This window comes from Callospermophilus lateralis, chromosome 3 (assembly GCF_048772815.1).
Source record: "Callospermophilus lateralis isolate mCalLat2 chromosome 3, mCalLat2.hap1, whole genome shotgun sequence".
NCBI lineage: Eukaryota > Metazoa > Chordata > Mammalia > Rodentia > Sciuridae > Callospermophilus > Callospermophilus lateralis.
Window position 1 is genome coordinate 33,149,513 of NC_135307.1, and position 15,733 is coordinate 33,165,245.

Genomic DNA, 15,733 nt, shown 5'->3' on the forward strand with positions numbered 1-15,733 from the left:
CTACAATGTTTATGCAAAAAAAAAAAAAGAAAAGAAAAGAAAAAAAGAACGATTTGGGACAGAAATTGCCAACAGCAAAAACAGTAACTACAAACTAGATCTGGCCTTAAAGCAAACCACAGATACTGACTGTCATCCACAGTAATAATTAATAATAATAGCAACAGCATTATTGGTTCTGGCAGAGGTTATTAACCAATTAGTACTAAAAGATGGTAAAAATGCAGTTCATTAAGAGAAGATAATGCCAGGAAGTTAGAGAAGAGTTTACAATTTCAAAAAGTGAACAGAGGGAATACAGAAGAGATGTAGCAGGTTATAGTTATGAGGAAGGAGGGGAAAACAGGAAAAACAATGTAAATTGAGAAATGGCTGTTAGCATGCAAAGAAAAGAGGAAAATACAAACAAGAGAAATAAACAAATGAAAAAAAATAACCAAAATAAACCAACAAAGACCCTAACCCTGAAAAGACAAGGCAAAGAAAATCAACTACATTAAAGAAAGTACTGAAAATGAGGGAGGAGATATTTATATGTATATATGTTCATGAACCAATCCATACAGCAAGAACACCCAAAAAAAATAAAAAAGGAAAAAAAGATTCTTAATGAAGGCATTGTCTCCACCAAGGTGGTCAACATAGTTGAAGAGAATGGATGGTCACTGCCTAGGCCCAACTTTCCTTTTTTTTTTTTTTTTTCATTTCTTTTTAGGTCCTGGGCTGAAAGCTCTTAATCCCTTCTTTTTTTGTTACTCATTAAGCTTCCAGTTGGAGTGACCTAAGACTGAAGCTGGTTGAAATATCTCTGAGTCCCTTTTCACCAGTGTAAGGTGGGATGGAATAGGAAGTACCGGCAGTGGAGTTTTGCCTGGACAGACCAGATCAATGCTCTCTCAGGGCAGGACTGCTGCAGAGTTTTATGAAGGAAATTCCAACAACTAAGGCTTAAATCTAATCAGGCCTGAGGGGCTTTATTGGATTGTATCTGCTCTGGTGAGATTAGCTCAACAGACCCCTAGGGCCTGGCAGTTACTGATCTCTATCAGGAGTCTGGCTCCAAGGAGCTTCCCAAGAATTCTACTTCATGGGGCAGAAGACCATCCCCCAAACACTCTGAATGTTGCGCATGAACACAGCCTTCCCACCTACTCACACCCATGTTCAGATTCCCACCCACTTCCGCTGGACACATGAGCCACCAGACTCAAAGGGAAACTGAGTCACACTCCCTCCACATTTCTGACTGGAACCTCCTGGGTACTTCTCTGTGCATGTTTTCTTTACGGTCGGCTAGGTTTCACTGGTAGATGCTTGCCAGGGTAGTTATGGCAATGTTTGCTATGATCTCCTGGCTCTGCAGCAGCAGCCAAAACATGGCCTCCTCCAGATGGCTCCTGCCTCTGCTCTCTGCTGGTCAGTTGAGAAGCACTTTCCATTCCGCAGGACAGCCTCTGGATCCGCTAAGTCCAGGCTGATTTTATGATATTTTTCTGCGCCATATTCTGGTCTCAGGTTTTTCCTGACCAAATCTGTCTGCTGCGTTCCTCTCTGTGTTATCCCTCCGCTCTGTGGTGAATCTGCACCGCTACCACCTCCCCTGCCGCAGCCAGCTTGGATCATGTGTACTCTTCCTTCTTTGTTCAACGTACCCAAATTTCTGAGTCTCTAAGACATTCTGACTATTCAACATTGACTTTTTAGTGAAATTCCTCTTCAACCACCTCACTGAGAAGCAGTACTCCCACTGCTTGAATCTTGAGCCACAGAGCACCTAGGAATGCAGCCTTCCTCTAATCCACCGCCTTGAATCTCCTGCCAGGATGTTCTTACCCACTTCTGGCCTAGAACTATGAGGTATGCCATCTTGGACTCTGAAACCGGAAGACCCAAATAAACTTTTCCTCATCGATGTTGTCCTTGTCTGGTCTTTTGTCACATCAATAAAAAGCTACTGAAACAGTTATAAAAATGCCATTTTAGATTTACCTTGGTGAAAAATCCCTTGTCACATAATACATGACTGCTTAGGATTGCCAAATGCTTTATTTCTAATGTCAATATTTACCAGAATTGACCCAAGTTAAGTCTCACTTATGTTGTCAGTTTAAGCAAGGATAACACTATTTATTTATATTCTTTATTTGTTCTTATTATTTATACATGATAGAAGAATGTATTTTTACATATTATATACACATGGAGTATTACTTCTCATTCTTCTGGTTGTACATGATGTTATATTACATTGGTGGAGTGATCATACATGCACATAGGATAGTAATATCCAATTCATTCTACTATCTCTCCTATTCTCATTCTCCCTCCCTTCCTTTAATTCCCCTTTGTCTAATCCAAAGTACTTCTGTTCTTCCCTAGCCCCCACCCTTATTGTGAGTTAGCATCTGAATATCAGAGAAAACATTCAGCCTTTGGTTTTTTGGAACTGGATTATTTTGCTTAACATGATATTCTCCAACTCCATCCATTTACTGACAAATGTCATAGTTTCATTGTATATATTCCATTGTGCATGTATACCACATTTCTTTATCCATTCATCTGTTGAAAGGCACCTAAGTTTGTTCCATGGTTTAGATATTCTGGTTTAAATATTGATGGGGCTGTACACTGTAGTTGGTTGAATTTAAGTCCTTTGGGATATACCAAAGAGTGGGATAATAGGGTCAAGTGGTGGTTCCATTCCAGGTTTTCTGAGGAACCTCCATACTGCTTTCCAGAATGGTTTCACCAATTTTCAGTCCCACCAGCAATGTATGAATGTACCTCCCTCCCCCCACATCCTCACCAACATTTATTTTTGCTTCTATTCATGATAATTTCCATTCTGACTAGAGTGAGCCGGAATCTCAGTGTAGTTTTAATTTGCATTGGATAAGACTATTTTTAAGGCCTCCTTGAAGATACATTTTGTCTGCTCAAGGATTTTTCAGGCCTGGTGTGTATTTTAATTTGGCTGTAACAGCTCCTATCAGGTCACCATTGTGTCCCAATTTACATAAGGACATCAATAATAAAATGATTGCATTTCCAGATGACAGGAAGGTAGAAAGGCACTAAAGCATTAAGTGGACTAATCTGGCTAAAACAGTGTTTGACTCCATCTAAGGGTCTAAGTCCAGTTTTCTAACCTGGAAGCTGGAGCAGATTTAACTTCTCTTAGCACCCAGGTCTCCCTGCCCCCTGCAGTTCATGTCTCCACCCTGAGCAATTTCCCACCCTTTTCCCCAAAACACTCATCTTTCTCCCTAAAGTCCCAAGAATCCCTTCAAACCCCTACCTACCCTTTATAGCACTTCAAGGGAGGCACTTTCTGTTGGCACCCTTCCTTGTCCATGAGGGGATGACCTCATCCCCAGTGCCCAAAAACCCTGCTCAGACCTGGGTTGTCACCTCTATCACATTGTAATAAAATTCAGTGTTTATTTATTCTCCAGTGCTTCTCAGAGGACCAAGAAAAACTATGTTTCACTTTTAAAATTATGCACCGTGACATCTATCCTTTCATCTATCCTATCTTCTTCTTAATACCAAAAGATGAAATGGTTAACTGACAATTGAGAGCTCAGAATTTTGTAGACTATTGTACGGTTATCAGCGCCCTGCCAGGGTAGTTTTCTGTTCAGAAGGTGTGAGCTGCCTGAGAAAATAAAAAGTCTGAAATAATTAGTAAAAAATAAGAGACAGAGACAGAAATTAGATAAAAGGGGAGTGCCTGATAGGTCTTCCGGTCCTGATAGGAGATGGAACTGAAAGCGGCTCCCATTCTTTATTTAAGGGGTAGTACATCAAAGGCAGGGATAAGGTTTCAGCAGGAGGGGACTCACTTCTCCGCATGACAGGGGTCTTGCTGCAAACAGGTTGATTGGCATCTTGGAAAGCCACACCCATCTCCCAGAGGTGGTGTGGCTCTCCTGGGTCACCCCATCTCTGATCTGTGCTGAACTTCTGATGGATCTAGGTAGGAAGTCATGTAAATCAGGCATCTCAAACCAGCAGCATACCAGACTTTCACTAATGGCTTCCACGTTATTTTGGTTCACCCACAGTTCACGGATGGCTGTCAGCAGTAGGAAACAGCACAGACTGAAAAGAATGCAGGAATACTAAGTGCTACATTGGAATCCTTTATCACACCAAGTTCATTCTGGGGCAAATTGAACAGAATGGTTTTCTTCTATTTTAAGGTAATTCAATTTTTCAAAAAGTAAAAATAAAATTCAGGGCAAGACTTCACACCACAAAGAGGGAATCCTACAAAAGAAGAATGCAGGAGAGGACTTCAAATATATATAACAAACTATTTCAATTATCCACAAAATTAAATTAAAAAAAAAAAAACAGTTTACTCCAGAGGAGATGAGAAGATGGAGAACAAGGCTGTAACAAACTGCCAAGAAGACTAAAAATGAAAGGGGAACTTGGGCTTTTTTTGTGCAAACAGCTTTTCCTAGCATGTTTCTGTGATTTGGTTCTTGGCCTAGCTTTATGCAGAGTTATCAAATCTCTGGTCATTCTTCACCCAGGAAATATTCCTGAACAGCACATCCCAGATCAACAGGGAAAGCTCTGGTGGCACATGATGCCTTAGATCTATTACAACGGTAGCAACTAAAGCTGTATCCTTGACTACCAATTGGTCCGCCAAGTAATGAAAGAGGAAGGCTGCTTGCACAAGGGGGCCATGAACCCCTCTGTGGGTTTCTGCATAGTCAAGACGTCAGAACCCACCTGACTCTGGCAGCCCCACCCATAGGGGCTACTATATATCTACAAACCCAAATAGGAGCACCCACAATCCCAAATCCCAGGAAAACCAGCTGGGTCTGTTCTCACAGGAGCCACAGCACAGAGATTAGGTAAGGCATTAAGCTCCAGACCTGGGATAGTAGGGGCTGTGGTGGGACAGCACCTGAGGGAGGGCTGAACCAAAGTTAGTGCCCGGTAACTGGGAAGGTGTGATCTGAGTCATTTTTCAGGAACCTGTAATAAGTCTGATGGTAATGAACACAAATGTCTCCAGTAGGCAGGAGAGTGACATCATTGGCTGAACAGAGAAGGAGAGTCAGGAAGGAGAGGTGGACTCTGGAAGACCCCTGAGCCTAGTGCCCTTTTCAACACAGGCAGCTGCTGCCCAGCTCTAGCTGACCCATTGCAGTAGAGGAGACTCCCTGCACCAGTCAACATTATGGGAGTTTTTAAGATGAGACAGGAATGCAAATTCCTCCTGTGAAACGGGCCCTCCCAGCTCTACTTGTTGAGTACAAGCCCTGCCTTGATAGAACTTGGTCTTTCAGTACCCTACTAAAACACAGTGACCAAACCCATGGACATTTAGCAGGCAGTGTATAGTTTTTATTCACTGAGACCAGATCCAGCCTGCAAAAGTCCTTCATGGATAATGTGGAATTAGATTTCTTATAGCAGAAGCAGCGGTAGCCCTGTCCTTCAGTACCCATTGGTCAGTCAAGAGGCTGGATGCACAGGTAGGCCTAGTACCAATATGTGGGTGTCTACACGGCCAAGACATTAGAAACTTCCTGGCTCTGGCAGCCCCACACAGGAGCTTCTATGTATCTACAGGCCCATACAGGAGCACTCAGAGTTTCCGAACCCAAGAACAGACAATCAGCTGGGTTTGTTACACGGGAGTCACAGTACAGAGAGTGGGTAAGACATTGAGCCCTAGAGCTGGGACCAGAGGGCCAGCAGTGGAACTTAAGGGAAGCTGAAATAAAATTAATACCCAGGAACTTGAAACACATTAATGATGGGAGCAAATGGAAATATGACCCCACAGTGAGGTCCTATAAGACCTATAGGACCTCAGAGAGATCCTATAAGCTAAGACAGGAAAAGAATATGGTCACTGAGTTAGGATGCAGGACTAGTTATTTCTTTTTTTTGCTCACAGGAAACATGGCTCCAAAACTTTGGCTCCTGCTGCTGCTGGGGTTCATGGGAATAATTAACTCATCTCAGGCCCCACCGGGTCATTTAACCTGGGCTCAGTGGTTTGAAATCCAGCACTTAATTATGGCCCACCCCCAATGTGATGATGCAATGCGGGTAGTTAACGGATACAGAAGGCAATGCAAATCCAAAAATACATTTCTACATACAAGTTTTGCCGCTGTTGCTCAAGTTTGTGAAACCGCAAATATAACCTGCCTTACAAGCCCCCGTACAAATTGTCATAACAGTTCAGTTCAGGTGCCTCTGGTTGACTGTAACATCACCAGAAGAACAAAGGATTATACAAACTGCAGATATCAAAATGTAGCAGCAACCAAGTTCTACGTAGTTGCTTGTGCCAATAGATCTGTGCAAGACAATACCACATATCCTCTTGTTCCGGTTCACTTGGATGGGACATATTAGCTCCTGGATCAGCACTTTGTGACGTGGCTCATCCGCTAGCTCCCAAGCCCTCTGTCCACCCTGGATGTCATCACCTGTCCTCAAGGAACCAGTCCCCAGCCCCGTTCAAGCTTAGCTCAGCTGAAGCACCTGTGAGCTGTACAATAAACCTCTTTGAAAACAAATCTATATCTCTGTGTATCTATCTCTTACATATGCGCTCCTTCCTCTTCCTGAGATTTTGGGGAAGAGAGATGTGGGCCAAAGACACTGTATCAGGAAGCTGCAGAGACTTGGCCCCCTCACTACCTCAAGATGGGAAACTGGGATCTTCACTGAATCTGCCTACTGACAAACACCCTCTTCAATAGCAAATTTCTCTCAAGCTGCTCTGAACCGTCAGCATACTACGCCCTAACCTTGACCTGAGGAGTTACTCATTATACACTCCAATTTTTTGTTGTTTTTCACTCCAGTTTTTCTTTTTCTTTTTTAACTGATACATAATAATTGTACTTTTTAAAACTGTTTTTCATTGCCTAGGAAAGAAAGTCCAAATGATCTAGTCTGACATGAGAGGCCTGAGGCTGAGCATTCCTGTGAGTGAAGCAGAAATCAGCTACAAATCAATCTTAGCCAAATTCCACTAGATCCTCAGCATGAAGTTGCCCTCTTGGCAGGCTGCTCCAGTCACTTCAGTCACCCCCACACCCTATCAGAGGCACCCAGACATATTCAATGCCTTAGAACTCTGAAGATTGATCTTGTGACCCAGGGACACTGGGATGATGAGTTGGTATTAACAGTCACTGAGCAGCTTTATGAAACTCAGTCTCAGGGAAAGCACTTCTGCATTTGTGGTTAAAGGATGTCAGTGATTGAGTAATGACTCCATGTCCATTGCTCAGGAGTTCCTGGGGAAAACTGAAGCCTCAGGAAGGACTTTGGTTGCCATGAGGTAGCCTTGTGTTCCTCAGGGATGGGACTGGGCTTTCAAGCCAGGCAGACCCGCTGTCCAGTCTAAGCTTGGTAGTGGGAGCAACTTACCTGAGTTCTGTGGAGACTTCTCTGATGCCCTAAAGTAAGGCAGTTCCTCTTGTTTTATTCTGTCATATAATGTTATGTTGTCACCTGTAAGATTGACAATAATCTGTGGTTAAGCCAGCAGCGTGGGTCTCTCCCACTAACCTCAAATCCCATTAAGAGCACAGAGTGAGTGTATGCAGTCTTCTTCACTAGAGCCTTTGTGTTAGCTGGTTTTGCTGTAGGGATGGATGTCCATGAGAATGGATGAGGTCCTTCCAGTCATTCCTACTTAAGTTTTTGTCAGTAGTTTAGACGTTTTTCTCTTCTATTCTTTCTAGTTTCCCGGTAGATTTTTCAGCACCTTACAGCAAACAGAGAAAGAAACAATAGCAACAACCAAAGCAAACAGTATACAGCATTAAAATAAGTACACAGTGCCTACTATGACATCTACAACACTAATTGCCACAGAAACACAAATGGAGGGGTCAGCAATTGACAACAGTAAAAACAATAAATAGCTGTGAATCAGATCTGGCATGAAAGTAAAGAACCTGTTTTGGCAGTCTGCAGTACTGATTACTGCAACAGCATAAATGGTGAGGGCAGGAGTTTTATAAGCCAAATAGTTATAAAAAATAGTCAAAATACAGTCCCAAGAGGAAAATAAAAATGTGATAGAAAGGTAAAGTTTTAAATGTTCAAAGTGTGAACAGAGAATGCAGAAGAAATGTAGCAAATGATAGTTATAAGAAGGAGAAAAATAGAAAAGATGAAGTAAAGCGAGACAGGAAGAGAGAAAAAGAGAATTTTGCTATTAGTGGGAGAAGAAAGAAGAGAAAGAGAAATGAGAGAAACAAAAAACAAAAGTAAAAAAAAAACAAAAATCTTAACTTTCAAAAAACAAGGAAAAATAACTTGTTTTTAAAATTATTTGGGCCTTGGGCTGGGGATATGGCTCAAGCGGTAGCGCACTCGCCTGGCATGCGTGCGGCCTGGGTTCTATCCTCAGCACCACATATAAAGATGTTGTGTCTGCCGAAAACTAAGGAAAAATAAATGTTAAAATTCTCTCTCTCTCTCTTTAAAAAAAAAAAAAAAATTATCTGGGCCTGGTGGTATAGGCCTGTAATTCCAATGACTCAGGAGGCTGAGGCAGGAGATGGTGAGTTCAATGCCAGCCTCAGCAATTTATCGAGACCCTAAGCAACTCAGTGAGACCCTGTCTTAAATAAGATACAAACAAGGGGTGGGGATGTGGCTCAGTATATGTAGCCATGAGCCAACCAGCACAGCAATAATGCCAAAGAAAAAAAGGGGTGGGGGGAATTTTCTTACTAAAAAATATTGTCTCCACTAAAAGTATTTTTCTCCTCTTGAAAAACATTGACAAGGATCAATGCCCAACAGTCGTTCTTTCAATTTGTTCTTGGTCTATGTACTGAGAGAAAGAGAGGGTGTGCAAGGGCTAGAGGTTGTTAATCTCTTCCTCTTTTTGTGTTACTCACTGAGCTGCCAGCTGGTGTGGTCTAAAACTGAAGTAGGTGAAATAGCTCAGAGTCCCTTCTCACCGGTATAAGGCAGAATGGGATAGGAAATATTGTTGATTAGAGTTTTGTCCAGACAAACCAGATCTATACACCACCAGGGTGGGGCTGCTACAGAGTGGAGTTCCAGCAGCTGGGGCTTAGTATATCTGGATTTAAGGGCTTTGTTGGGTGATATCTTCTCTGGAGATATTAGATCAACATCACCGCAGGACCCAGCAGTTGCTGATCTCTGTCAGGAGTCTGAATCTCAGCAGCCTCCCAAGAATTATACTTGCAGGGCAAGGGAGCCGACACACACACTCTGCTGCCCACAAATATGGCCTCCTAGGCTTGGTTCCTGAGTGTATATTCACAACCATCTGTTCAGTTTTCCAACCCCCTTCAGCTGATCATATGAGCCTCCACGCAAAGGGAGTTATACTCCCCTCCATATTTTGGATTTGAATTCCCCTGAGTACACTTCCCTGTGCCTGTTTCACTCATGTTCTGCTAGGTACATCCTCCACCACAAGGTAGGAGCTTTCCAGGACAGTATGGCAATGTTTGCTGTAATCTCTTGGGTTCCCACAGCAGCAAACTACAATGTGGTGTCCTCAACATGGCTCTGTGCCTCAGCTCTCCACTTGCCAGTTGAGAAAAGCAGAGCACTTAAACACCAGTTTGCTGTGCACTCTCTGGATCAGCTAAGTTCAGGCTGCTTTTCTGATCTACAGACTTTTCTATGCCAAATTGGTCCATTGTGTCTCTCTCTTTGTGTTAGCCCTCCCTTCCCTGGATAACCAGTGCCACTGTCACTGCCACTGCCATAACTAGCTTGGCTCCAATGTTCTCTTTCTTGTTCTTAGTTCAGTGCACCTGAATTCCTGAGTCTCTAGGAGATTCTGACTATTCAATATCGAATTTCACTAAATTTCATCTTTCACCCACCTTGCTGAGAATCAGTGTTCCTGCTGCTTGAATCCTGAGTCATGGAGTAACTGAAAATGCAGCCTTCCTCTAATCTGCCATCAGGAAAGTGCTTCTAGAATCTAGTTCCTGGGGCTTGAGAGGTCAAGGACGACTTCTCTGGATGTGGGGAGGGGGGCAAAACATCCACTTATTTTTGCTCTCTTCTTGAAAGCTTTGGGTTTAGGAAACTGGACACATCATGTTCACTTAATTAACATTATTTAAATGAATGAATATACATAGAACGTTTAGAGTCCAAATATCATTTTATACACCTTTATCTCCATATTCTTCATAGCTATCTGTCCCCCTCTTTCTTCCTATCCTGGCTTCTCTCTCAGCAGTTATTCATTCCCTATCCCATATCTTTCTCTCTGTGGAAATTATTCTTCTAGCTACTCATGGAATTGGGGTATAGAGAAATATTCAAGTGTGATTGAGTATCTATCCCAATTCAAGAATTCCTTTGGTCTCCAGCTGAAATTCTTAAGACCACAGTGTTTAAGAACAATAAGAAGGGAACTGGGCCAGGCTCAGTGGCACATGCCTGTAATCCCAGCAGCTCAGGAGGCTGAGGCAGGAGGATCGCAAGTCCAAATCCAGTCTCAGTAATTTAACAAGGCCACAGCAACTCAGCAAGACCCTATCTCTAAATAAAATATTTAAAAAGTCTGGGGATGTGGTTCAGTGATTCAATCTCTGGGTACCAAAAAAGGGGTGGGGGGTGCTGAGATGTTGAGTGAACACAATGTAGGGTTATTCCAAAGCTTCTTTTCCTCCAGAATTCTAGACCTAACAATACAGAATGAATACCTATGAGACATATCCTGAAGTTCTACAAGCAACTCGTCATCCCAGAGTCACAGGTGGAGGGAAAACACAGGGGGCCATTCATGACAGACTCTTTTCAAGTGGTAACTTGCAACTTGTTTAGAATTTTTCTCAGTGCTGTCCTTCCCAATGACTAAGTGTTTTCTAAGATCTGCAGAAAGAATTGCTTTTCACCCTCCTTGGTGTTCCAGGACCAAAACTTGATAATAAGGATGATGCTAATATCCATATACAAGATTATGTATGAACTCCCATTACTGGGAAAACGCTGCTTTGTTCTACTGGTTTTGACGGTTTCTGCTGAAAAACTGTACACTTTTTTGGAGCCAAGAACAAACATCCAAGTCTTCCTAAAACTTGATGTTGTGGCCCACCTGCTCCGTGGGTCAGGCGTTAGGGCTGAAGAATCAATGTATCAGCATAAAGGAATGTGTACGAGTTGTATAGTCATACCTAAATCTTCTATGAAAAGATCCAAAGGAACTGGTAACAGTGGTGGTTTGGGGGCAGTCTAACTGGAGGACCAGGATACAGAGTTTGTGTAGGCAAAAGCTAGGGGTTCCAGAGGCTTCTGCTGAAATTTAAAAGGAAAGCCTGAGAGGCCTGGAAAGGTGCGGCAGGATTGGAATCCCTGCAAATAGTCCCCAACGAGGCAGTGCCTGAAGCTTTGAGAGTAAAGCCAAAGTCTCAGCAGACACCCCAGGACTATGGAGATGCCAGGAACACAAGCCAAGGGAAAATGGAAGCAGTCAGCAAAACCAGCTGAGAGAGCCCATGTGGGCTGTAATCAGTGAGACCATAGGGGCTGAGCTACCCATGCCCCGCAGAGCTCACAACACCACTCCATGTGACCCAAAAGGCAGACATGGAGCTACAGAATTCAAAGCCTTGCTGGGTTTTGGTCTTGCTTTGGTCCAATTCCTTCTTGATATTTTCTTCCGTTTGGAGATGGGAATGTTCACCCTGTGCCATTGTATCTTGGACGTGAGTAATTTATTCTTTTATTTTTGCAGAGACTCACAGCTAAGGGTTTGCTAATAAAATTTAAAAGAGCACATGAAAAGAGGCTTTATTATGTTAAAGACAAAAATTACATTGAAGTGAGAGTATTGCTCATTGCTAGAGCATTTGCCTCTCATGAATGAGGACTTGGATTCCATCCATAGCAAAACACACACATACACACACACACACACACACACACACACACTGGAGTTATGGTGTTTTTGACTAATGTAGGCTCACTATGTTAGCTTTTGGTTGCTGTGACCAAAATACCTGACAAGAACAACTTGGGGAAGGAAAAGTCTGTTTCGGCTCACAGTTTCAGAGAATTCTGTCCACAGGCTCCAAGGCAGAAGCATTGTGATAGAAGGACATGGTGGAGAAAAGCTGTTCACTCACCGGGTAACCAGGAAGCAGACACACACAGAGAGAGAGAGGGAGGGAGAAAGAGAGATGCTTCCAGATCGTACCTTTATACCCCTAATTCCTCCAACTAGGTCCCACCACTATCCTCTTCAGCTTTCAATTGTGAGCCTTCGTGATCTTACCATTGCATAAAAATCCCATCTCTGAATGTAATGTAATCCTTTGGGGAATATGCTTTTAACACATGGGCTTTGAGGGGGATATTCCAAATCAAACCATAACACATATTTAATTCAGACTTCATAGGTAAAGAGGTCCTATTTAGAGAATCCTCAACATAAAGCTAGATTATTTATACTAGTTCTGGAGCAAAATGAGGGTAGTAGGAAATGTGCAGAGCAAATTTATACATGGAACAATTATAAAAATATTATGAGGCATATTTTGAATATAATTTTAAAGTTTGGGTATATAATGGTTTGGATCTGGAATGTCCCCAAAAATCTCATGTGTTGAAGGCTTGGTCCCCAATGCATCAATGTTCAAAGGTGGGGCTTTTGGTAAGTAATTGGATCATGAGGGCTCTGACATCATCAGGGGATTAATCCATTGTTAGCAGAAAGAACTGCTGGCATGAGGAAGAAACACAGAGTAAAGTTGGAGGATGTAAGTCACTGGGGGCATATACCTATCCACATATTCTGGATAAGTATTTCTTGTCCTCAGTGTTTCTCTCTTTATCTCCCCCCCCCCCCCAGCCCTCTTCCTGGCTGGTATGGGCTGAGCAACTTTCCTCCATCATGCCATTCTGCCATGGTGTTCTCCCACTCAAAGACCTGAACCAATGAAGTCAGCCATGAACTGAAATCTCTGAAACCATGAGCCAAAGCAAATCTTTCCTTCCTAAGTTGTTTATCTCAGGTATTTGTCACAGTGGGGAAAAAACAAAAACAAAAAAACTAACACAGAGTGTAAACTAAGAAGGCCATGCTCTGAGTCATTGTTTTTTGTTTTGTTTTGTTTTCAGGAAACTATAATGATTTTCATTGTCAAACACACAAATGTCTCCAGGAACCAGAAGAGTGACATCATTGACTAAACAAGAGAAGGAGAGTCAGGAAGGAAAGATAGATTCAGGAAGACCCCTGAGCCCTGTCAACACAGGCAGCTGTTACCCAGCTCTAGCTGACACATTGCAGTAGAGAAAACTCCTTGCACCAGCCAACATTATGGGAGTTTTGAAGATGAGACAAGAATGCAAATTCCTCCTGTAAAATGGGCCCTACCGAGCTCTACTTGTTGAGTACTAGCCCTGTCTTGGTGGAACTTGGTCTTTCAGTACTCTACTGAAGCACAGTGACAAAATCTGTGGTTATTCAGCAGGCAGTGTAATTGTCAAACACAGGACCAGATCCAGCCAGCAAAAGTCCTTCATGGATGACATGGAATTAGATTCCATATAGCAGAAGCAGAAGCACTACTATCCTTGGGTATCCATTAATAGACCAAGTGATCAAAACAGAGAGTGGTTGCACAAGTGTGATGTGTACCAGTGTGTGGATTTCTGCAGGGCCAAGACGTCAGAACCCTTCTGGCTCCTTCAGCCTCACCCATATGGGCTGCTATATATTTACCATCCAAATAGGAGCACCTACAGCCCCTGAGCCTCAGTTCACCCAGCTGGTTCTGTTCTCACAGGAGCTGCAGCACAAAGACTAGGTAAGACATTGAGCCCTCAAACTGGGACAGCAGGGCCCACCGGTGGGATAGCACCTGAGGGAGGATGAGCTGAAGTTAGTGTCCAGGAGACTTGGCACACTGTGGGGACGGGAAGCAAATGGAAATATGACCCCACAGTGACTGCAGAGGGGCCTCCTGGTTGAGACAGAAAGAGTGTGTGGTAACTGGGCCAGGATGCAGAACTAGTTACCTCTCTTCTTTGCTCACAGGAAACATGGTTCCAAAGCTGCTGGGATCCCGACTTTGGTTTCTGCTGCTGCTGGAATTTGTGAGAATGAGTGTCTCATTTGAAGACCCACCGGGTGATTTAACCCCTGCTCAGTGGTTTGAAATTCAACACGTAAATATGGCTGGCCCCAAATGTGATGATGCAATGCAGATAGTTAACAGTTACATTGGGCAATGCAAAGCCAAAAATACTTTTTTAAAAGCAACTTTTGCTGATGTTGTTCAAGTTTGTGGAACCCCAAATGTAACCTGTCTTACAAGCCCCAGTACAAATTGTCATAAAAGTTCTGTTCAGGTGCCTTTAACCATCTGTAGCATCACAAAAAGTAAATTGAGTTATGGAAACTGCAAATACACAGATGTATCAGCAAGGGAGTTCTACATAGTTGCTTGTGACAAGAGATCTCCACGGGACAATACCACATATCCAGTGGTTCCGGTTCACTTGGATGGGACATATTAGCTCCTGGATCAGCACTTTGTGACATGGCTCATCTACCAGCTCCCAAACCCTCTGTCCACCCTGGATATCAGCTCCTGTCCTCATGCAACCAGTCCCCAGCCCCTTTCAAGCTTTGCTGAGCTGAAGCACCCTGTGAGTTGTGCAATAAACCTCTTTGCAGACAATCTAGATCTCTGTGTATCTGTTTCTGCTCCTCTACTGTCATTTACTCACAATCTGTCCTACAGACATGTTCCTTTCTCTTCCTGAGATTTTATAGAGAGATTAGGTAGAGACTCCTTATCAAGAAGCTGCAGAGACTTGGCCCCCTCACTGCCTCAGGCTGGGAAACTGGGGTGTCTACTGAATCTGCCAACTGACAAAGGCCCTCCACAAGAGCAAAGTTTTCTCAGCCTGCTCTGAACCCTCTGCAGACTGGGCCCTAACCTTGGCCTGTAGAGGCATTCATTGTACGGTTCAATGGGTTTGTTGGAGTTTTTTAATTATGTTTTTAATTGACATAATAATTGCATGTATTAAAGGGTACAGTGAGATTTTTCCAGACATGTATAAAAAGTGTAATGATCAGTCGGGGTAATTGGCATTCCCAGAACCTCAAGCACTTTATCACTACTTTCTGTGGGGAACATTCACAAAATCTTCTCTGCCAGCTACTTTGAAACATATGGTAAATTTTGGTTAACTATGATCATCCTGCTGTGCTATAGAACACTTGAACATGTTCCTCCTGTCTACCTTTTGGTAACTGTGATCCAACCTCTCTCTATCCCCATTCTCTCTAGCCTCTAGGGACTCTGTCCTACTCTCTACTTCTATGAGATCAACTTTTTAGATAACATTCATGAGTGAGATCAGGATATATTTGTCTTTCTATGCCTGGTGTTATGTGGACATAACATAACAACATCCAGTTCCATCCATGTTGTTGCAAATGACAGAATTTCATTGAATTTTGTGGCTAACTAGTATTCCATTGTGCATATGCACCACACCTTTATCCAATCATCAGGTGATGGACACTTGGGGAGTTTCCATTTCATGATCCTTGTGAATAATCCTGCAATGATCCTTGTAATCCTTGTGAATAAAGCAACAATCATGAGCCTGGTCAAGAAGAATTGAGCTTGCTTCTGCTGCTGCTTTCTTGTTCTTCCAACTTTTATTCTATCCAAGTCACCATCCTATTGGACAGTGC

At 42.9% G+C, this 15,733-nt stretch overlaps 2 protein-coding genes across 2 annotated transcripts; both read left to right on the top strand.

Annotated features, from left to right (window-relative positions):
* The first annotated feature begins 4,812 nt into the window (after positions 1-4,812).
* On the top strand, positions 4,813-6,545 carry LOC143393713 (non-secretory ribonuclease-like). Its single transcript, XM_076848134.2, has 2 exons — positions 4,813-4,880; positions 5,936-6,545. Exon 2 carries the CDS (start codon positions 5,941-5,943, stop codon positions 6,400-6,402), a length of 462 nt encoding a protein of 153 aa, XP_076704249.1. The 5' UTR covers positions 4,813-4,880; positions 5,936-5,940; the 3' UTR covers positions 6,403-6,545.
* A 6,195-nt stretch (positions 6,546-12,740) lies between these two features.
* On the top strand, positions 12,741-14,538 carry LOC143394582 (ribonuclease 2B-like). Its single transcript, XM_076849284.2, has 3 exons — positions 12,741-12,773; positions 12,866-12,880; positions 13,996-14,538. The coding sequence occupies exons 1-3, from the start codon at positions 12,741-12,743 to the stop codon at positions 14,536-14,538; spliced, it is 591 nt and encodes a 196-aa protein (XP_076705399.1).
* Positions 14,539-15,733: the final 1,195 nt, after the last annotated feature.

What these genes read in the sequence shown, in the direction of transcription:
- LOC143393713 (XM_076848134.2), top strand. Translation starts at nt 5,941, where the DNA reads ATGGCTCCAAAACTTTGGCTCCTGCTGCTGCTGGGGTTCATGGGAATA.
- LOC143394582 (XM_076849284.2), top strand. Translation starts at nt 12,741, where the DNA reads ATGAGGAAGAAACACAGAGTAAAGTTGGAGGAT.